This window comes from Artibeus jamaicensis, unplaced genomic scaffold (assembly GCF_021234435.1).
Source record: "Artibeus jamaicensis isolate MK-2021 breed Jamaican fruit bat unplaced genomic scaffold, CSHL_Jam_final scaffold_612, whole genome shotgun sequence".
NCBI lineage: Eukaryota > Metazoa > Chordata > Mammalia > Chiroptera > Phyllostomidae > Artibeus > Artibeus jamaicensis.
In genome coordinates, this window is record NW_026522049.1 from 10,643,163 (window position 1) to 10,665,017 (window position 21,855).

Sequence of the window (21,855 nt, forward strand, 5' to 3'; positions counted from 1 at the left end):
CTGTATCCCGGGAGAACAGAGATTTTAACAACCTCTCCACCCCCCACCCTGTATCCTACCCAGCCTTTCACATCGTGGCAAAAAGCCAAAGAAAGATTCTTTGGCAACTGCCGCTCCTCCAGAGAGAGTCCCGGCTGAGGGGCTACGTGAGCCCAAGGGTGATCCGTCAAACTAACACACTCGAATCGTTTTCAGACATTACAGGCTTGGCGATCTGCATCTCACTAAGCCCCCTTTCCCAGCATTTTTTAGACCCGCGTGGATTTCAAGGGAAACTCAATGTGTATGTTGCTGGATGACCAAGGCTCCCTTCAGCAGAGTTGTTCAGTGAGAGCCACTGTATGTCCAAGAATCTTCCGGAACCCTCTCATAAGCCCCTGAAATGACGTTCCTTCTAACCAGGAAGTGCATTTTGTCCGGAGTAAATTGATCTCCAACCCTCACATAATTCAGACTCAGTGGAAAGCGCAGAACCCCTGAGTGGTGACGAGGGTTGGAAAGTGTGCAGACAACTTTCCACGTCACCGAGAAAGCCTGGTGATGGTCCTGGGAAGGGTGGTGTATTCAGTTCTGCAGACTTTAAAACTGAAGGTCTGACCTCTTGCTACCTGGATTAGATGCTGGCCTGGCTGTGTGGCTACCAAGTCTAGGTGGCCCAGGGACCTGTGTGGTGATGTTGGCTCTCCGGGCACTGCTACCTTCCTCGGTAACCTGGCAGGTGCAGCCTCAACAACTAAACCCATGGACACCCTAGGATGATAGACTACCTGCCCATCCCCATGAGGGACCTTGTCCCAAAAGGGTTTTCTTCCCTGGGTAGGACCTCACCCCACCCAATTTAGGCTGTGGATGAATCAATGAACCAGCTTCGTTTACTCCATCCCAGGGTTGGTGTTGTCTTTGGTTTTTAATTTGCTGTAGAACCAGTTCAGAATACTCAGAACTAAGATTTTTTAATGCACTACTTTTTCTATACAGAAAATGGCATAATTATTCCACCCGAGTTTATAACTTTATGGGTGTACTCACGGCGATGGACAGAGTTTAAATAACCAGTTGTATCATTTAAGATGAGGTCCAGGCACGTAGAGAAGAAAGCCCAAATAGCAGGCTTAAAGGAGAGAGGACCCTTTGCTTACATGAAAGAAACCCACAGAAGGACATCCTTGTTAGAGAGCCTGGTCCCAGGCTCCTCAGAGATCTAGGTTCTTCCTATGTGCCTGCTCCAACTTCCTTATCATATAACTTCCATTCTCTAAATTGCTTCATGGCCACAACATGGCTGCTGGAATGCCTGCTCTCACGTCTGTGCTCCAGCCAGCAGCGAGAAGAAAAACACCTCCCAGCTGACTCAGCCCCACGTGAAGAGCTTCTTTGAAAGTCCAGACCAAAGATGTGGCTTATAGCTCATTAACCACACCTGTGTGCAAGACAGGCTGGGAAATATGTTTGAAACAATATCAAAGCAAACTCCTACCTTTAACCGTACATGGTTCCGCTGGTGAGAAAGGAGGGAAGCTGCCCCCTACCTAACATGCTGTGCTCTCTCTTGGCCTCATCACAGCTGTCTGTCACCAGAGTTACCGGAGTCAGGTGGACCAGGGGACTTGGTCGGGTGTCAGTTGGTTCATATTCGTCATATCTGGGTGCCTCTGGCATCATCACTCGTGAAAACTTTCAGGGAAACAGTTTGTCTGCGTGTTCCCTGAGGACAGACCGAGGTAGTAGCATAAGGAGAGCTTTCTGGATCTTCATTTCTACTGAATACAAAAGGCAAGTAGCTCCCCACTCATGTCAGTGTGAGCGGCATTAAAGAGTTCACCTACAGCGTGGAATCAGGTTCACTGATACCAGCAGGAAGGTGCACCCAGGGAAGTCAGTCTTTTCTCTCACCTCAGGGGCACCTGTCTGCCCATTTTACAGCCAAGAAAACTGAGGTTAGCACATGTGCCCCGAAGAGCTACACTGCTTCCGTATGCCAGAGAGCCGGGCTCCTTGAGCGAGGGTGGTCAGGGTTAGAGAACCACCCTCGCTCAAGGAGCCTGGCTCTCCAAGAAAGGGCTCCACACACCAGGTCCCAGAGGCTGGCCTTGACTCCCAAGTGCTGGGTAGTGTGGAATGTCCTTTGGGAGGCAGCTCCGCAGCTGACCCCCAGCTCTGGGCTGCTGGGGCCCTCGAAGGCCTCTGGGCACCCCCGGTGAAGCTCAGGTGCCGGACTTGAAACAAAGCAAAATGGGGACTCTGTTGTAAACATCATCACTATTTAATAACGTTTGCGACAGATCTCAACATCCCCCGCTGTGTTTATTTATTTTTCTTTTTTAATTGAATTTTATTTATTTGTTTTTAGAGAGAAGGGAAGGGAGGGAGAAAGAAGAGAGAAATACCGATGCATGCCTGAGAGATACCAGTTGCCTCTCGAGCGCCCCCTATTGGAGACCTAGCTCACAACCCAGGCATGTGCCCTAGACTGGGAATCAAACCGGTGGTGAACTTTATATTTGCAGGCTGGCACGCAATCCACTGGGCCACGCCAGCCAGGGCTCCCCCCTCCATGTTTAAAAATGGAATCAGGTTGAGCTTTCGGTAGGGGAGTGGGCATATCTAACTTGAATTTTATCTTAGTCTTTTACTCGTGTTTATTTTTATTGAGTGTCCGACGAACAAACCAGGCCTCCACAGGGACTGTCTTGGAGTCAGAGAACCTGACATGGGTGGAAGCCAAGCAGCAGGCCACGGCAGAGCAACTGTCGACCAGGGAGGCTTCCACGGGCCAGAGAGGGTCCAGGGGAACTTGCTGACTTCCCAGAAGAGAAGCCTGCTGGGAGGAATCAGCCTGCATCTGCGGGAAGAGCCAGAAAATAAGGAACTGGCGTGTCCCGAGCTCTTTACAGTTTATAAAGCCCTCTGCACCATTTTCCCGCTTCAGCTTCCCCCAATCCTGTCACGTGGCAAGGAGATTATTTTACAGAAAAAGAAACGAAAGCTCAGCGGGATGAAGTATCTGACCAAAGAGGCACCACCAGAACCAGGTCAGGGATGCGGCCTATGGCACTTGGGATGTTGGGACAGACCCCTGCCTGCCAGCCAGACACCTGGCGGCCCACTGTGGGGGGAAATGGTGCTCCCTTCTCCCCCCACCCCTGTGGCCAGCACCGCTGGGTGGAGGAGCATGAGAGGCACAGCCTCTACTATCATTTTGCACCTGTGCCTTCCCTGTGGCCCGTGCTCCCCGGGTGACACGGGGCTGCAGGACACAGGTGCAGAGGAAGATGAGAGAGCCCCTCTGCCCCGCCTGGTATCAGCCACCCCCACACAGGTCTGCCCAGGGCTTCCTCCACTGTAGGTGATGTCTGGGGCAGGCACCCACATGCCTCCGCTTACTCACCTGGAAAATGGGGAGAAGAGCCGCTTGCCTCCCTCCCACTGAGTGGCAAAGCAGGGGAGCCAAGGTAGCCTGCAGGTCTGGACAAGTCTGGAGCCAGGTCCGTCCTCCTGACCTGTGCTCTGGCAGCCTCTGGCTGTGGCCGAATGGCTGGCTGCAGCCCCCGGCTAGGTTCCCAGGATAACGCGTGTGGGGGCTGCTGGACGCAGCCTGTATCCCTGCAGCGGGTCCTCAGGGCAGGACAGGTGCTGTGGGTCGTGGTGGCGCCTGGGAGGCAGCCTGCATTCCTGACCTCAGGGTGAGCAAGTGGCAGGGCGCCGTCCACCTGGGAGTAACCAGGCTCCGCATTCACCCTAAGGGAGCAGAGCTCCGAGCCCTGGCCACGTCTCCTCCTATCTATCCAGAAGTTATTTCATTAACCCAGTGTCCTCTACACATTTTCAGGGTTGTTTTTTTTTTTTTAAGCTCTTGCTCCAGTGAATTAAGTTCACCCATCCAGAATCCCAAAGAAACTCTTGCACTGGGGTTCATTTGATGTCTGGTCATGCTGGGCGCACCCCAGGCATGCAGGCTCAGCATTCACCCACGTGTTTCCGGGACACCTGAGTGGGGACCATGGGGCCGGCCAGGCAGGACAGCAAGCCCAGGGAGTGGCAGGGGCAGCTCAGAGAGAGACGGCCTTGGTCTTGGACTCATCACTGTTGGAGAAGCCAGCATCCAGGACAGATTCACAGATGTCCATCAGCCCTACTCCATTCTGGGGACCCACTGTCCTCATCCCATGAGAACCTGTGTGTTCTAACTCGTGAGAGCATAGGTCCCTTTCAGCCCCCAGAGGGCGGGGGGGGGGCTGAAGAGGGGGATTGCAAACGCTTTTAGGTACAGCAAGGGAGGAGAGGGGGACAGAGATGAACCCCAAAACCCCCAAAACAAGCAGGAGGAGCCTCAGACAGTAAGGAGCACCCCGCCCCTTGAGATCACCCACAGGAGGAAAGGGACTGAGGAGCTGAGCCCATCTGGGGATTAAACCACAGCTTTTGTCCCCAGCCCAAGCCCGGCATCGTTGTTCCAGGGGTGACAAGGATGAGAAGCTGCTTCCGGGTCTCAGATGGGACCTGGGGCAAGTCCATGTCATTAGCAGAACTTTTCTGACAGGGCACGACAAGAGGGGCCAGCGGAGTCTCTGCTTCTCCAGAGAGTTACGGGCTTCCCACTCTTAAACACTGGGAAGATGCCATGTACTTTCTCTTTTTTCATTTTTTTTTAAACTGCAGGATATGAGTAATTAGTGCATTTTCCAAATCAAAATCATTACATCCCAGGGCCCTGGGCTGAAGGGCGATGTGGTACCCTGAAGGCCAGAGGCCTAGCTGCTGGGACTCCCGAGCGCTGCGCAGAAAGCGCAGTTTTCCTTCGTCTTTTGCCCCTTTGCGCGTGAAGTTCCAGGGCGGAGGGAAAATTTTGGTTCCAGCTCGGGCCGAATAGGGCCGAGCAGGCGTCTATTTGGGACCCCCAGCAGGAGAGCCAGACTCTAGGCCAAGGCGCAATGACGCGACCGCCCCACGGGGCGTGTGGGCTCGGAACACTGCGAGGGCCCTCAAGCAGGCAGCAGGCGGGCGCACCGTTGTGGGCGCGCCACGCACCGGCCCAGGTTGAGCGAGTGCACAGAACTGTGGGGCACAGGGAGGCAGCAGGTGCGGAGCTAGGAATCTCCCGACTTCGGGGAGACAGCCGGAAGCTGCGGTCCGCGTGTCTCCCCAGCCTCTACACCTTGCTGCGACCCACTGCCCGCACCCTGGGACCTGCGGACCGCGGCACTTCGAGGAGCTCCTCCAGGGCGGGGAGAGAGTTGCGCAGCGGCGGCCCGGCTCTGGCAGGGACGGCGGGAGGGGTGGGGTGAGGCGGGCCAGCCCCCTCCCCTCCCGCTGGCCCTCCCTTTTCCCCATCCTGCAGCCAATTAAACGGCCCCCTCCAGCGGGAGGCGTGGGGTTCTGCATAAAGCCGCAAGGAGCTGTCACCCTTCGAGCAGGCTGCGCACCACTCAGGACCGAGCGGGTCGAGAGCGTGGAGGAGCAATGGCTACTAACAACGGAGCCGTGGAGAACGGGCAGCCAGACAAGAAGCCGCCTGGCCTGCCGTGCCCCATCAGAAACCTGGAGGTCAAGTTCACTAAGGTGAGATGGCTCCCATCCCGCCCGACGGCAGCCTGGCTGCGTGGAGGGCTTCCCAGCCCGGGATGAGCGGACCAGGGGCCGGCAGGCCGGGAGCCCGGGTGCTCCATTCAGAGGGTGTCGGGCGCTGTGGGCGGCGCGCTCTCAGCTGACTTCGCCGGGCGCTCCGGCGCTCCGGACCTCCGCCGTTCCACTAGGCTGGGCCCTCCGGAAGCCGAGTTCCGCGCAGCGCCTCCCAGGCGGGAAGCCTGCATCCCGCGCGTGTGTCCACCGCGCACCCATGGGGGACTCCGTGATCCCCACCCCCGGACGGGCTCTCAGGCTGCGAAGCTCAGTACTTTCAGCCTTAAAGCCTGGCAGGAAAGCAAAGGCCCCCGCGCGCGCAACCCCGACGGCCCTGGCCCGCTTTGCAGAGGAGCAGAGGCGCGGGCCTCAGGCACTGCGCTCCCCGCAGACCCTGCAGGCTGCAGGGTTTCCAGGGCTGAAAGGGTCGGCCTGGCCTTCCGGAGGGTAAGCGGGTGCCAGGGAATGTGAAGAGAAGGTCTGGGAGCTCTGGCTCATCAGAAAGGTGCCCGGGGTAGCCAAGGGAGAAACGTGGGGCAGCTTCCGTGCTTAGCTTGTACCCGGCTGACCAGCAGAGCGAGGGGAGGTGGGAAGGTGATTTCTGGTGAAACTGCTCTTGAGCCCGGAGGCCCTGGTTTGGACGGAAGAAATCTGGCGCCTAACAGGGCCTGGGGCGCTGCGGTGGTAGGACCTATCGTGCCACAGCGTCAGGGGACTCACCGGCTTTTTGCACTGGGAGCCCTGGAGGCTGGAGTGTAGGCAAAGCCGTGAGATCACCTGCCTGGGGGCAGAAAGGGAAGTGGTGAGGCCTGAGCGCTGCTGACCCGCAGACTAGCCGGCGCGCAGAGCGCGTCCCTAAGGCTGTTTGGAGGAGGCCTTGGGCAGGGGCCGGGTTGGTGGGCTGGGGGGGAGGGGGACCTTCAGGGGCGCAGACCCAGAGCGCGACTGGCTTCCGCGTTCCCCAACTACCTCCCCTTTTATTTTCACATTTTACCCAGTAGCCCCCAACACCAGCTGACACAGCACTTAGAAAATTCCCCCATCAATTTTACTTTCAAAAGTAGCAATTATGCCTCTCAAATAGTTTTAATCAGGCGGAGAACGTTGCAGGCCACCAAGCGTGGCCTTCAGATTCTGGTCTCTTGGCACTTAAAGTCGGCGGGGGCCTCTGATCACATGACAACGAAATTAACTGTTTTCAGAGGGCTCCGTAATCAACAGAGGCCTTTCCCCGTGAAGGCTGGAGATTATTTTCAATGTAGTTCCCTTGGCAGTGTCAGTCAGAGCGAGAATTCCAACACGAGTTTTTGCTGAGGCTCCAGCGCCTGCCGGTTGTGGTGGATGATGGTGTTTTCTTTTATTTTCGTTTTATAGGGTTTAAGAAAAAAAAGAAAAGGACGTAGAAACCAGAAATTACGTTTATGATGGTCGTTTTATGCTTTACTGTTTTTGGGGGGGTGCTACGGGAGTGATGAAGCCCCGTGTGAAAAGTTTCTCTCTTTCTCTGCCTCTCTTGATGGCCTGTGGAAAGGAGGGTCTTAGCACATTCTCGGAGGACCAGCACTGTCCATCTTGCTGGGTCCCTCCTCGTCCCAGTGGATTGGCTCTGGGTGTGTGACTGAAGCTGAGGAGTGGCCACGAGATGGAGAAAAAGGAAGAGCCAGGCCCCTTACGGGATCCCAGGCCACAAGGTGGCACGGCCTGACAAGAGGCCACGGTCCCCTCCTCTCCTGTGCAGGGCAAGGCTTCTGCTTCTCCTTTCTCCTCACTCAGGGCCCACCTCCCAAAAGACCCGCACCCCCAGCATTTGCGGTGCCCAGGCTGCCTGTGTGGTGTGGCTGAGGGTGGGCATCCGGGTGAGCCATGCCCAGGGAGCTCTGGCTGGCGAGGCTAGAGAAACAGATCTCCGGACGCGAGGCCCAGGGCAGGCCGTCGGCAGGGGTGGAGCCTGGAAGCCTGTAACGGTCTGTTATTTTTCAAACTCCATCCACCAGTCTTCCCGCTAATGGAGGACAGGCCAGAGCCAGTGTCTAAGGGTCCACGGGCCAGGCTCAGTCCAGTTTCCAGAAGGACAACCTCCGTTGGCTCTCGCACACGTTTAGTGAGAGGCTTGCTCAACAATGCTGGGGCAGGCGGGGTGCCTCTAGAACACGCCCATGCCCCCACAGGCCTCTGTGGATAGCAGCCCTGTGCACTTTCGGGGGCTCCTTCCCTTCCCTGTAAAATTTCTCCTAGTAGCAGAGCTCCTCGGGGAAGACGTTCTCGTTCATGAAAACCGGCTTCTAGGATTTGCTTTGATGAAAAGATAACACTCCCTCCGAACTCCGTTTCTGAAAACACACTCCTGGGTTGAGCCGGGGTCCAATGAGAGTCCGTGGAAGTGGCACCCGCAGAACCCACTCAGGTGGCAGCCGTTTTTGCTTCTGCCCAGTGGACCAGGCTCCTCGCCACAGCAGTGGCTTTGCCAGCTCGGTCCCGATAACACCATACCATTTTTCCAGTGAAGTCGGAATTCTGTCTACAGCCCCATGTCTTCTACCGGGGCTGCTTCATGCCCGAATCCAGGGGAAGGATTCTCTCCCGGGCTCATTAGTCTGATTTTGGGCTCAAAGCAATGCCACCAACGATACCGGTAGGCCACACTCGCCGACCCCCTTCTTCACTTGTGTTTTTGTTTTCTTTTAGTGGAGAGAAAATCAACAGTGGAAACCACTTACGACATTACTTACTAGCATAGTAGAAAGAAGAAAAAAATGTTGCTAAATTAGAAACATTGTGATGGGAAAAATATGGTTGGAGTTGAGCAGCCTGCTTCTTTTTTTTCTTTCTTTTTTTTTTTTTTTTTTTAAGTGGCTGGTTGGAAAGGCCAACAGATCAACATCATAGACAACCAAGTAATTTTGGGAGGAGGCACATGCTTGGAGATGAAGTATAACAGACATCTGACCGTTGCAATCTGTTTCGCTCCCCTTAATTTATATTGCCTTCTACCACCTTCTCATTTTCCGCCCCCCCCCCCCCCCGCCTTGGAATTGATACTCGGAAGGACCTAGAATCAGCAGTTTTCACTGACAGTCTGTATTATCTAACCCACGAAATTCCATCTTCCGACAAATGGGCCTCTCATCCTGGCTGCGCCTCCCTCCCCGTGATAACTTCGCTCTTCTCCACTTATTAATTTCTCACTGTTACCAAGTGATTGCGCCCTGGATGGCAAAAGTCGACTCTTGGATTTGGTTTCAGTTGGAAGAATAAACCTGTAATTGTAGCCTGGCCCTGTCCGCGGGCTTCCCTGGGGGCCCGGCCTCTCGTTGGAGGCGCTGAGCTTCCAGGAGCCAGCCGGGCACGTCCCACGGGCGAGGGACACTCTCAGTTCCGGATTGCACGCAGCGGGATGGTGGGGGAGGGCTCTGCCCACCTGCCCGGCCAGAACTGGCCTACCTTGTGCGTTCATCCCACCGGTCTTCTTGGACTTCCCTGCTTTTCAGGGGCAGTTATGCAGACGGTTGCCCCAGTGGCTTCTCGGAGCGGGCTTCCTTCCCTGAGAGCTTTGGGGTTTTTACAGGAAAGCCCAGGGCAGAGGACAGAACCAAGCCACTTTGGGGGGAGGGGACAGACAATGCCCCCCATCTGTCCTCACTAGGGACTCGAGTAATCCAACTGCATAAAATTCACAATAACTGAAATTTGCCCTTGCAATGACCCAAGCCTTCTTTCAAACGACCCAAAGAGAAGCAAAGATACGCTTATGGGTGGAGAATGGAATCTGATAAGTGGGTTCTGCACGTAGAAATGACTGACAGCATTTTATTTGGTGGAAATGCTTCTTGAGCATCTCAGCCATGTTCATGACCGAGGACTTCCTGATGCCATGCTGGGCTGTGGCGACGAGGCTGTCCCAAGCTGCCCCAGCCAGAGACCATCTGTCCCTCCCTGGGTAGACAGGTTCTCATGCTGGTGTGTGGTGTATTATCTATTACCTCTGTGCCTAGTTCTCTTTCAAAAGCCCTCTGTGTTGCAACCCGCCACGCAGGTATGTGCCCTGACCAGGAATCGAACTGGTGACCTTCTGGTTTACAAGACGATGCTCCCACCAACTGAGCCACACTGGCCACAGGTCTAACGTGATGTTTTTCTTAAAGCCATTAGATCTCGGAGTAAACAAAGAGTAAATAGCACATACATCACAGTGTATGGACGTTGTGAATTCTTTTTAGTTTGCTTACTTTTTAACAGTCTTCTTCTTGGCTTAGTTCTACATAACTCAGGCTCCAAACTAAGCGATTTTTGCGGGTTAATTCTTCAGTTTTAAGAAGAATTCTCTTTGCATACAGACGTTTATCTGCTACGTCTGTTCGTATAACCAGAACACTTCCTAACCTTGATATTTATCTTTGTATTCCAACACTGGCTTTTATTAAGCCCAACCTGCAAATAGGCAGTTTTGAAGGGAACGGGGGAGGGGTGCTGGTGGGCATCCGTAGGGACTACAGGGTTACAGCGAGGTTGTTGTGTAAACCAGCTCCTCGGCAGTCGGGCGGGCCGAGGGCCAGGGGGGCTGCAGCCATCAGAGAGAGTGTTCACTGCCCACCCGGCCTGCAGGGGATGGCTTAGCACTTCATGCATACGAGCATGTTTAATCTTTCCCCAAACTGGAGGAGAGTATGGCATTTAACTTACACCCTTAGTTAACTATGCAATGCTGCTATTCCTCTGTGAATCCATGCTGTTAAAAAGAAAGAGAGACCCGGCTGGCATAGCTCAGTGGGTTGAGCACGGGCCTGTGAAGCAAAGGGTCACCGGTTCGATTCCCAGTCAGGGCACATGCCTGGGTTGCAGGCCAGTTCCCCAGTAGGGGATGCATGAGAGGCAACCACACATGGATGTTTCTCTCCCACCCTTTCTCCTCCCCTTCCTCTCTCTCTAAAAATAAAGTATTTTAAAAAGAGAGACTATTTTAGGAAAAAATCTGAATATTTTCGGTTTTATTGTGACAAAAAGTAATCCTCTGAGCATGGATGAAAAGTCAAGAGACTTGTATTCTAGGCCTGAGTGTGCCCCCAGTCCGGCAGGGGACTCTGTCCCCCTCCCGGTCCCAACGGGAGAGCGGCAGGTGGGCGGGGCGGCTGTGCAGGTGGGCGGGGCAGGTGGGCAGAGGCGGGAAGGACCAGGCGGCCCTGAAGCTCCTCCGCATCCTGGAGCGGTGCGCTTTCGATCTGAGCCTAATGCACTGCAACTTCCTTTCTCGGTTAGATATTCATCAACAACGAGTGGCATGAGTCCAAGAGTGGAAAGAAGTTTGCCACATACAACCCTTCGACTCTAGAGCAAATATGCGAAGTGGAGGAAGGCGACAAGGTAGGTGCCCCCCACCCAGCCCCTAGCAATCTAGTTTCAGGGAAGGAAAGCATGGGCGAGTGAGTCGGCTCCGCTGTGACTGGGCAGCCCGGATTGAGATCCGTTAGGGACAACCGGCTGCAGAGATTCTCTTTTGATGGATGTCTCCCCGTGGAGGAGGGCAGCCTCCGCAATCCTCCTCACGGGTCTCAAGGAAAGGTTCTTATCAATTATTTGGACGTGGAGGCATTAAAGAACCTTCCCAGAAAGTGTTTTTGGCTGGTGTGTTTTACCAAACGCAGCTTGAAGGAAAAGGATTTTCCCACCGGGCCACATAGGGGTGATGGCATTGTGTGATGGCCAGTTTTCTTTTCCACCAGCATGTAAATGATCATGTGATATATTATAATAAGCTTATTATACTTCAAGCCATTATGTATATATCAGTACATAATATAACACACATGGTGTGTATGATAAGCTACATTATATAGGTTACATATAACACTATAGAAAATGTAAAGCTAAGGGACTTCTAAATGTGTGCTTGATACATTTCTCTCTTTTTTTAGATTTTATTTATTTATTTTTAGAGAGGAGAAGGGAGGGAGAAAGAGAGAGAGAGAAACATCCATGTGTGGTTGCCTCTCATGTGCCCCCTACTGGAGATCTGGCCCCACAACCCAGGCATGTGCCTTGACTGGGAATCAAACCGGTGACCCTTTGGTTCGCAGGCCAGTGCTCAATCCACTGAGTCACACCAGCCAGGGCAGAATGTGTCCTTGATACATTTCAAAGCCATAAAGTATCTTATATCTTTTTTAAAACAAGTGCCCCTGGGGAAAGGTTGAAGGTGAATTTTTTCGGAGGAGAGAAGGGAAATGTAAACCTCCTCTCACCCCCCAGAGTGCTCACCTGACATCCCTAACTCCTGTATGGGTGATATTGCACGTGGAGGGGGGGAATGACCCACCTGGAAAATGGCCTTGAATTTGAGGCCCCGCCATAGCTTTGTGACCAACGTGCGATGCCCGGCGGTTCCACCAGTACGGACCCTCCAACACGCAGCTCCACAGGCAAAGCATTGTTCACAAAGATGCTGAGGCCAAGGAGCACGTATGGAGATATGGGGGGGGGCATGATGCTTAGTAAGGTCCCCAGTATTGGGGGGAGAAGGAGACCCCTGCCCTGGGCTCCAAGTCCTAATATCTATCTCCCTTGTCCAAGCTTGCACTCACCTGGAAGCACACTTTGGAGCCATGGAATGTTGGTGGGGTGTCCCTCTCGACTGAATCAGGTGCCCACTGCCGAGACATCTCCCTAGGGGGCTCAGAGGGGCCTGGGGGATGAGCCACGGCCCACCAGCAAGCAGAGCCTCGAACCCCATTTCCCGGAAAATAACGAGAGACATTACTCTAAACACCTTTCATTTCTTTCCTTCCAAGTAGAAGGCGCTCCTGGTAGTAGAAGTCATTCTCCTATCAGTGTTCAGAAGGTCCAGTTCTTTGTCTATAAATTGTTGAAAAAAGTCCCCAATTCTCCCTGTCTGGGGACTTTTCCGAGGTGACTGGTTCCGAGACCCAGAGAGCCCCCCGTCTGTCGGAACAGAGGCCTCCGCCAGAACAAAATGCCGCAACACTCACACCCCCCACCCCGCCGTCCGTGACCAGTGGGAGAGCGTGTGCCCCAATGGGCCTAGCAAGTGGAAAATCTTTTCCTGCCTGGGTTACCAAGAAAAATACCTCATTAGGATCGGTGGTTTTATAAACTATTTTAAAACACTTTACAATCCAAAGGAAAGTTAATAGTTGGCCATGGTAAAAAAAAAAATAAAACTTAAAGAAGACTGAAGATGGAAGGAGGGAGAAATAAGGCAGCCCCCAGCCGCTGCCGCCCACCCCCTCCTTCCGGCCCTGCGGAGGCAGGTCTCTGCTAGTCCCTGTAGCTGCCCCACATTGCTCGCATCGCAAGGTGACGCGCTCTCTCTTGTTTCGGCCACTCAGCCCGACGTGGACAAGGCCGTGGAGGCCGCACACACCGCCTTCCAGAGGGGCTCACCGTGGCGCCAGCTGGACGCCCTGAGCCGGGGCCGGCTGCTGCACCAGCTGGCCGACCTTGTGGAGAGGGACCGCGTGATCCTGGCTGTGAGTACACGCACGGGAGGGACAGGCGAGGGACAAGCCAGCCTCAGCGAGGGTCCCGTCCCCTGCGGGGCACAGGAGAAAAGACCCAAGGCGCTGGTTTTGGGTGACTGGATTTGTTCGGTCTTTGGGGTGTAGTGCCCTGGAAGAGGCAGGTGTCCGTGCCCCCGGACTTGACCTTTTTTGTTTTGAAGTTGGACTCGTGCCCCCTGCAGCCCAGCTGCCTAGACGAAGTTCCGCTTACCTCGTGGTTCCCAGGCTTGAGATATTCAGAGAGGTGATAGACTGGTCCTACCTAGTGCATTTATGAATGGCGCTTTTTTCCCAGATACTCCCTTTTAAACTTAAGTTTAACCTCATCCTGAGTGACAATATCCAGGGACTCCTAGGTTTAATATGCTGGTGGTATTTTTTTTCAATATTTATTAAAAGAAAGGCCACCGTGTAACATAAAAATTATTCCCTTAGGACCTAAAAATAGTCTCAGCATCACTCTTGAGCTACCCAGTGGCAAGCCTGTGTGGCGTGAAGGTGAAAGCAGGAAAAGCTGATTATAACAAACCTCAAGAATGTAAAAAGACCTGGGTTCACATCCCCCCCTCTGCTACTTACCAGCTGTGTGACTTTGGATGAGTTGCTTGACCTCTCTGAGCATATAGGTCTCCATGGAAAGGGTCACTCATAATGATATGGAAGTATTGTAAGAATGACCCATTTATAGTCCTAAGCAGACTCCCTGGCACGCAGTGAACACTGAATAGATGACGGCTATTACCAGCAATAGCCATCTCCACAGTAACTCTGCCTGAAGACCCCAGGTTCTAACCCCAGCTGCATACCCTCCCGGCCATTCATTTCAAGGCCCCTTATTCTCTCTGCTGGGAAAATGGAGAAATTAATTCAGCCCCACTCCCTGAGGTTGGGCTGCTCCCGTGCCCCAAAGCTATGAAAACACTGATAAGTTGTAACTGCCTTATTTAACAGGCTCCTCAGACCCTCCTGTGGCTTTGTGGTATGTGGTCAGAGGAACTCCTGGGCACCTTGTGCCATGGGGTCCTTCACCGGCTCCTGCAGCTCCAAACCCTGAGGCATGTCGGGAAGGCAGGAAGTCTCCTTTCTGGCCTCTGACGTGGAAAAACGTTTCTCTCCTTTCTTGACCTGATGTCAGGAAGGAGCAGCAAAGCCCAAACACTTGTGGAGGACCGTGTCAGCCAGGGCACTGCAGTGGCTCTCGTCACCGACTGTGTCTTGGGGACGGGGGTGTACAGGGACTCCCACTCTTGGGTGCGTCGTCCTGGGGGTGCGCCTCTACCCAGAGACGGGGCTCTGCTGACCAGCCTGGCGTGTTCGCCCCCAAACCGAGGGAGGGCAGCTCCCTCCCAGCGTCAGCGCTGCTCTCTGAGGGGCCTCTGGTTCCTTCCTGCCACGAAAGGCAGCCTCAACTCTCGGGCTGCCAAACGGGCTTTTTCAAAAACATTTCTGTTTTCTCCCAGCATGAGCTCATCGATGTGCAATGCGTGTGCGGACTCCGGGCAGGGAAGGAGGATGTGCTGGGGGCTCCCCGCCCCGGCCTGTCCTCCGGGGTCAGTGTTGTCTCAGGGGCCCGGCCCGCAAGGCCACCTTCACCCGCCCCCCACCCGCCCTGTGGTCTGGCATCACCATGTGGTGGCAGCAGAAGGAGCCAGTCACCTCTGCCATCAGGACCTCGATGCCCACGGGAAATGAGACCGAGCTCTTTGCCGCAGCATGAAAGACACAGGACAATTACTGGCAAACATGTTTTTATTTATTTATTTTTAATCCTCGCCCGGAGATATGTTTATTCATTTTTAGAGAGATCAATTGGCAGCCTCCAACATATGAGCCCTAACTGGGGATCGAACCCTCAACCTTTCGGGGCATGGGACGATGCTCCAACCCACTGAGCCACCCGGCCAGGGCAGCGAATACGGTTTTTAAAACTTGGGCCACAGCACAGGAAAAACCCCTCACTCTCCACCTTGACGTGCTCTTCCTGAATTTTTGGGCTGCCAAATGCTTCCTGAAGCAATCTCGTTCTCTGGCTGGCTCTGTGGTTTCGGCAGAGCCGGGCATTTACTTCTGTGTCCAGTGTTTGAAAACAGATGTGGGGCATCTAGCAGCCCCCTGCTTTCTCCCCCTCCTGACTCAGTGGCACCCGGAAACCGGCTTTTCTGTGCTCATCGTGGGAGCCCCCCCCCCAAATAGGGGTCCTTCCTGTTTACTCTGTCTCTAAGCCTCGACACACTTAGAATCCAGGGGTAGTTTTCCCCAGGGCTTCTCCGTTATTCTGCAGAGTCTGAGCATTATGAGGCTAATTTTTCAGAAAGCGTGCTTGTCGCTGAAAATGTTAGAGGAGGTAAACCTAGCAACAGCTGTGTTTTACTCATGGCTCAGCCACAGCCACGGTTTAAAAGTCCCAATCAATAGCTAAGATTCGATTTCTTACGTTCCATCTTGGCTACTCACCTGTGCATCCTTTTTTATTTTTATTTTATTTTAAAGGTTTTATTTATTTACGTTTGGAGAGAGGGGAAGGGAAGGAGAAAAAGTAGGTGAGAAACATCAATGTGTGGTTGCCTCTTGTACGCCCCCTACCGGGGACCTGGCTCACAACCCAGGCATGTGCCCTGACTAGGAATCAAACTGGCGACCCTTTGGTTCACAGGCCCGCATTCAACCCACTGAGCCACACCAGCCAGGGCTCATTTTTATTTTTAAAAGAATTCCCTGTCTAATCTCACTGTGACCAGCAAATTCATGTTGTCACTGCGGCCGGCAGCCTTGCCCAAGTGAACAAGGAGAAACAGCCAAGGCTGGCTGCATGCTCACCACAGACCAGGCTGGTGGTGGCCTTTCCCCTGCAGCCCTTGTCATCCCATTTCAGAGGGGAGGAACCTGAGGTCCAGAGAGGTTCGGTAACCCATCCGAGGCTACCCAGCCAGAGACACCCTACAAGTCCCCACAATTCTAGGCCACAGTCCCTTGCCGGCCCCTCCCTGTCTCATCCCAGAAAAGGGCCGAGAATAAACGCTCCGTTCTGCCAGCAGACCTGCAGGTGCCGTCTGCAGCAGCCAAGCCCTGGAGAACTCTTGACATGGTTTGCGATACTGGGTTTCCCCTGGGAAAAGACGAGTCCCCACTGGGAACGCCAGTTAATGTGAGCCCAAGGTACAGTGTGCTGGCTGTCCCCTTGGCCTGCCTTGGTCCCCGAGCAGCACCTGAAGGAGGCAGGACACACCCCCACTCAAATCCGCCCTGTCTTCAGCAGCAGCTCACGGTCCTGTGTCCTTGCTGTCCCCAGGTGAGGATTGCCGGGCGCACCCGTCTGGTCCAAAAAGGGACAATGACTATAAGCACCGTGGTTGTTACGGTGACGATCGGAACAGTGAATGGGGCGCTTGCCCTGGGCGGACACAGTTGTTAGTGCTTTGCAAATATTGACTCCGGGGTCCCCGTGGGGTTGGTGACATTGCTATGGTTATTCTCAGTTTACGGATGAGGAAGCAGAGGAAGGGAGACTCTGGGACTCTCCCGTGCTAGGAAGGTGGTTGCCTGGGTTAGAGGAGGCTGAACTGAACGGAATGGCCCAGAATCTCACAAGGCAGCAGGCCTTCCCAATGCAGAGCAGAACGTCGGTGCCCCATGTTCGGTGCCTGCCGTGCTGCTGCAGACCAGCTGGACGACCTTGGACAAGTCCTGGGCTCTGTCAGCCTCGTGTCTGCGCCCTGCCGGGAGGAGGGAGCAGTCAAGCTCAGAGATGAGGCAAAGGCGGGCACAGCCACAGGGGCCTCTCTTCCTCTGTAAATCATCATCTCCCTCCCTGCCCGACTCTAAAACGAGAATGCAGCCCTGGGCTATGTGTCCGGGCGGCCACTTCCTGCAGAGACCGGCGATGGGCAGTTTCAGCACTGGGCTCAACTGGGGCCGCTTGTCTGAGGGACAAAGGGGCCCTCTGACACCCGGGCTGGAAATAGCAAAGAATCCTCACCATTGAGGAGCTGGGCGCGTGCCCTGGGGAACCACCTCCCTCACGACCAGCCACCGAGGGCGAGTCCTCCCCGCCCCATGCATCCGGCCCTGCAGCCCAGTCGGGGGTCACTGCCTCTTTGAGCCAGTAGTGCGACCATTCTGGGCTCCCCGGTCACTCCACATCGCACCGGCCAGCTGGGCCAGGAAGAACCTGCGTCCTCCCTTTCCCCTTGGTTAGAGGAAGCCAGTCCTCCCACCAGCTGCCCTGTCTCCAGTGGACCCTCCAAGAGCTTCCCAGGAGCGCAAGGAAGCGTGGGGTTGCCGAGGTGACAAAACACTACTGTGTCCTCCTCCATGGCCAGGCTTCACCTCAGCTGTTCGTCCACTGCCCTGTACAGGGACACACGATGCCTGAGCTCCGACGGACCCCTCAGCATCCTGACCGGCTGGGGCAGCTCTTACTTTTCAATGCGGCGTCTTGCTTTCTAAGAGACTCATGCACTGAGACGAGTAGAGATCGAGGTGCTGGGACCGTGCATGGTCCCCCTCCCCTGCCCCATTCTTAACAGCCTGACAAGTGAAAAGAAAACTATGTCTGATGTCTTGTCCTTGCAGACCCTGGAGACGATGGACACAGGGAAGCCGTTCCTTCATGCCTTTTTCATCGACCTGGAGGGCTGTATCAAAACCCTCAGATACTTCGCAGGGTGGGCAGACAAAGTTCAGGGCAGGACCATCCCCACAGGTGAGCAAGTGCGGGGCTCTCGGCCTCGGACGGGGTCTAATGGGGACCCTGTCTTTGCCTTCCTCCATCCAGGCAGCCTCTGCAGAGCACCCCTGGGCATTCCCCCAGTCCCTTCCCAGTCCCCCCAAAGGCAATGACAACTGTGCTGATCCTTCTAAGGAGTTTTACTTTTGAAATTGAGTTTAAACCGCTTCTTTGTGTAATAGTCTTACCATGGACACCTTAGTGGGCTTCTGGGTTCATCTCTTATTACTACTTAAAATTCTTCCGTCTAAATTAATGTGTCTTCCTCCCCGCCCTGCACCCTTCCTGCAGATGACAGCGTGGTGTGTTTCACCAGGCACGAGCCGGTTGGTGTGTGTGGGGCCATCACTCCTGTGAGTACCCGGCTCCCCTCGGCCCCCTCCCTTGGGGCCCTTAGAAACAATTCCCAGTGTGTTTTGATTCTCTGTCACCGACAGTAACGGAGCACTGGCTCTGTGGCATGGAGCTCCGTGCTCAAGGGTCATCGAGATGGATTAGTGCCCCCCTCCTGCTCTCAGGGGACACAGCTGGCGTGTAACAGAAGGTGGCATGGATTCCAAACAGGGGCCCGGAACAGCCAGCACCCCCAGGGCAGTGGCCTTCCTAACCGGGCCTTGGCCGACGAGAAGGAACAGGCAGCAGGCAAGGGCTTTGCAAGTGAAGAAATGGCCAGAGCAATGGGCGACTTCGGTGGCAGGACAGCTGGTGGCACCAGAGCTGAGAAGGGGTGGGGAGGACGTGAGAGAGAGGACGAGCACCTGTGTGAGGGGGAGGGGCCCAGGTTCCGGTGGCCTCGCCGGCTGAGCATCTGGGAGCTTGTTCACTGGGCGGTGAGCAGCCGGGCAGGGCCGGGAAGGCCCCGCTGCAGATGGCTGCAATAATGCCATGGTCTCACGCCGGTTTGTGAGGACCGAACGAGCTCCCACTTTGTGGAGCCCGAGAACCCCGCCTGGCACACAGCAAGCGCCCAGGCATGAGCTTTTGTCCTGCCTACCATCACCGTGGCTTTGGCATCCTTGCCTCTGTAGTCGAAAGATGAGGAGAAAAGCATTTCCCAAAATGAATTTCACCAAGTGCCCGTTCACGGGTGGTGGGGGAAGGGTGGTCTGAGTTGGATGCTGTGGCCTGAGTTGGGGAGAGGCAGGTCGCATTTCTGCAGCCTTTAATACGCTAAAGGCTAACCTGCACGAGCGCCCATACAGCAGCATCGTCTTTGCAAAGAATACCTCTCAGCAACCCAGAGTGGGCTTAGGAAGCAGCGGGCGGGAATGCAGTTCTGGTCCTTGCAAATACCTGTTACTCCTTACACCCGAGTCTGCACCGTGCATAGCGAGGGCCCTCCACCGAGGCCTTGTTGGGCATCCGGAGCAGGGCAGCGGGCTGGACCCCGGTCCCCCAATCGCCCTGTGCCCCGTTGCAGTGGAACTTCCCCCTGCTCATGCTGGTGTGGAAGCTGGCGCCCTCTCTGTGCTGCGGGAACACAATCGTCATCAAACCTGCCGAACAGACGCCCCTCACCGCCCTTTATCTCGGCTCTCTGATCCAAGAGGTAAGACGTCCAAAAGGAAAATATTATGTGTTCTTGCTAACGGCCCCACCCCCCGGGAAGCAGGCCACCATCCCGAGATAAAGCTGCCCCGCCGAGCGGTGCCGTGCGTGACAGCCCAGCCCGCTCACGGCTGAGCGGGAAGGGGATGACGCCTGTTTCACTTGGCAACTGCCCATTCTTTCTGCTGCCCGTGGTCACTGACCTAGAAGGAACTCCAGTCCTCCCACTAATCCGCATGAGGAAGCTCACACTCACACTTACATTAGGGCCAAACGTTTTCCGCAGAGAATTTGCAGGAGAGTCAATTGGGAGGGGACCAAATATTCAGAGGTTGGGGGGTCTAGCGTGTGTGGTGGATGAAAGGGTCTGTGTTCCCCTTGGAGGGGTGAGTTGGCAGCAGAAGTGGCTGTCACCCTGCCAGGCTCGCCAGGGCCCTGCTCTCCGCACGGCCGACCTCCTCTCCCGGGCAACCAACCACCTTTCCCATTGGGGACGCCACTCTGCTTGGGGACGTCACTTAGCCATGACTCTCTCGGCCCAAGCCGGGGTCCATGTTGGGCACTGGTTCCTTCTCTTCCTTGAATGCCGTCTCGGTGTCCCCCAGGTCGGGTTCCCTCCGGGCGTGGTGAACATCGTACCGGGCTTCGGGCCCACGGTGGGAGCCGCCATCTCTTCCCACCCGCGGATCAACAAGATAGCCTTCACCGGCTCCACGGAGGTAACGCCCCGCCCCCGCCCCCGCCCCACTGGCCATTGGCCACCGTGACCGTCCGGGTCTGACTGGACAGCTAGGGACGTTTCCTATACGAAGCTAAGACTCGATTTTCCTTTGAAATCTGGCCACATTTTCATATGTAACCATCAGTTTTCGAAAGTCACTGGTCCCATTTCCAAACTGAATAAATATTTCATAGGACCCAGAAGCCTTGGGAGAAATAATACGTAAGAGCAAATAAAAATGTGAAGCAGCCATAAGACAAGCAACATCGTAAGTAAGGTTGAAGCTTGGAGAAAGCCAGTCATAGTGTGTGCAGTTCCCCAAAGGCATGTATCCATAATATGTAAAGTGCTCCGAAAAATCAATGAAAAAAAAGACCACAAGGTGAATGGTGGCAAAGCGGGCAGCTCAGAGAAGAGAAATGTCAAATGACCAATAAGCCTGACCTAGTTCACTGGTAATTGGGGAAATGCAAAATCATATGCAAATTGGACTCTTTCTTTTTTGTCTGTCGGATTGGAAAAAAAATTGGAGTCTGGGCTACACAAGGTGAGGGGACGATGGGCCTTCACTGGACCTAAGGTAGAGGGTCCTGTGGCAGGACCCCCCCCCACAAATCTGGACATGTTGTAAAACTTTTGATTTTGAGATTCTGCTTTGCAGCAACGACTTGAAGCAGTAATCTTACAAATATTCATATTTTCTACTATGTTATATTCTGTGCGATGTCTTTTTAAATGCATTTTATTTTATTATTTTTTAAAGATTTTATTTATTCATTTTTAGAGAGAGGGGAAGGGAGGGAGAAAGAGAGGGGGAGAAACATCACTGTGTGGTTGCCTCTTGAGCGCCCCCTACTGGGGACCTGGCCTGCAACCCAGGCATGTGCCCTGACTGGGAATCAAACCAGCGACCCTTTAGTTTGCAGACTGGTGCTCAATCCACTGAGCTACACCAGCCAGGGCAGATTCTGTGCAAAGTTGATAGCCTTTATAGCAGGGAAAGCTCCCCTGATCACTTGATGAAACACAGAAAAGTGAACTGTATGGAAGTATACAACACAATCTCATTAGTTAAAGTGTGTGGAGAGAGGCAAAAATTGTCTGAAAAAAATTTCCCAGGAACTCCCTCCATGACCACCCCTGGGGCGGGTCCTACGGTGAAAGGAGATGAGAACTTCCCCCTTTAGTTTGCATGCATCTGTCTGTGAGATTACTTTCCATGGCATGGTACTCTCTGTGTACTTAAAAAAAGAACTGAATGGCCCTGGCTGCTGTGGCTCAGTTGGTTGGAGCATCGCCCCACAGACCAAGGGGTCATGGCTTCAATTCCCAGTCAGGGCACATTGCTAGGTTGCGAGTTCAGTCCCCAGTTGGGGTGCACGTGAGAGGCAACTGATTGACGTCTCTCTCTTGCATTGATGTTTCTTTCCCTCTCTCTCCCCCGCCTTCCCCTCTGTCTAAAAATCAATAAGCATGTCCTTCAGTGAAGATTTTTTTAAAAAGGAAGAAGAAAAGATGTGAATGAATATTTCCCATGCAATTAGTGTTCCTGTGTCCTCCTAGCTGAGCAGAGCCAGGAGCCCGAGCCCCGCTCCCGTGGCCAGCCGGACAGCACAGGGAGCTTGGTTAGGGAAGCATAGAGGGAATGGAACTGGGGCCCTGCACAGCGTTGAAACAGGTGATGGCAGGCCGAACAGGGCAGCAACAGCCTCATTCCTGGCTGAGCCAGG

At 54.4% G+C, this 21,855-nt stretch overlaps 1 protein-coding gene across 1 annotated transcript in view; it reads left to right on the forward strand.

Moving 5' to 3' along the window:
• The first annotated feature begins 5,421 nt into the window (after positions 1–5,421).
• Positions 5,422–21,855, forward strand: part of ALDH1A3 (aldehyde dehydrogenase 1 family member A3) — a 30,104-nt gene continuing 13,670 nt past the window's right edge. The window contains exons 1-7 of the mRNA XM_037145919.2: positions 5,422–5,559; positions 10,873–10,977; positions 12,960–13,100; positions 17,703–17,832; positions 18,148–18,209; positions 19,277–19,405; positions 20,010–20,123. Of these exons, the coding sequence (XP_037001814.2) occupies positions 5,461–5,559; positions 10,873–10,977; positions 12,960–13,100; positions 17,703–17,832; positions 18,148–18,209; positions 19,277–19,405; positions 20,010–20,123 (780 nt within the window). The 5' untranslated portion in view covers positions 5,422–5,460. The remainder of the gene's footprint in view (positions 5,560–10,872; positions 10,978–12,959; positions 13,101–17,702; positions 17,833–18,147; positions 18,210–19,276; positions 19,406–20,009; positions 20,124–21,855) is intronic.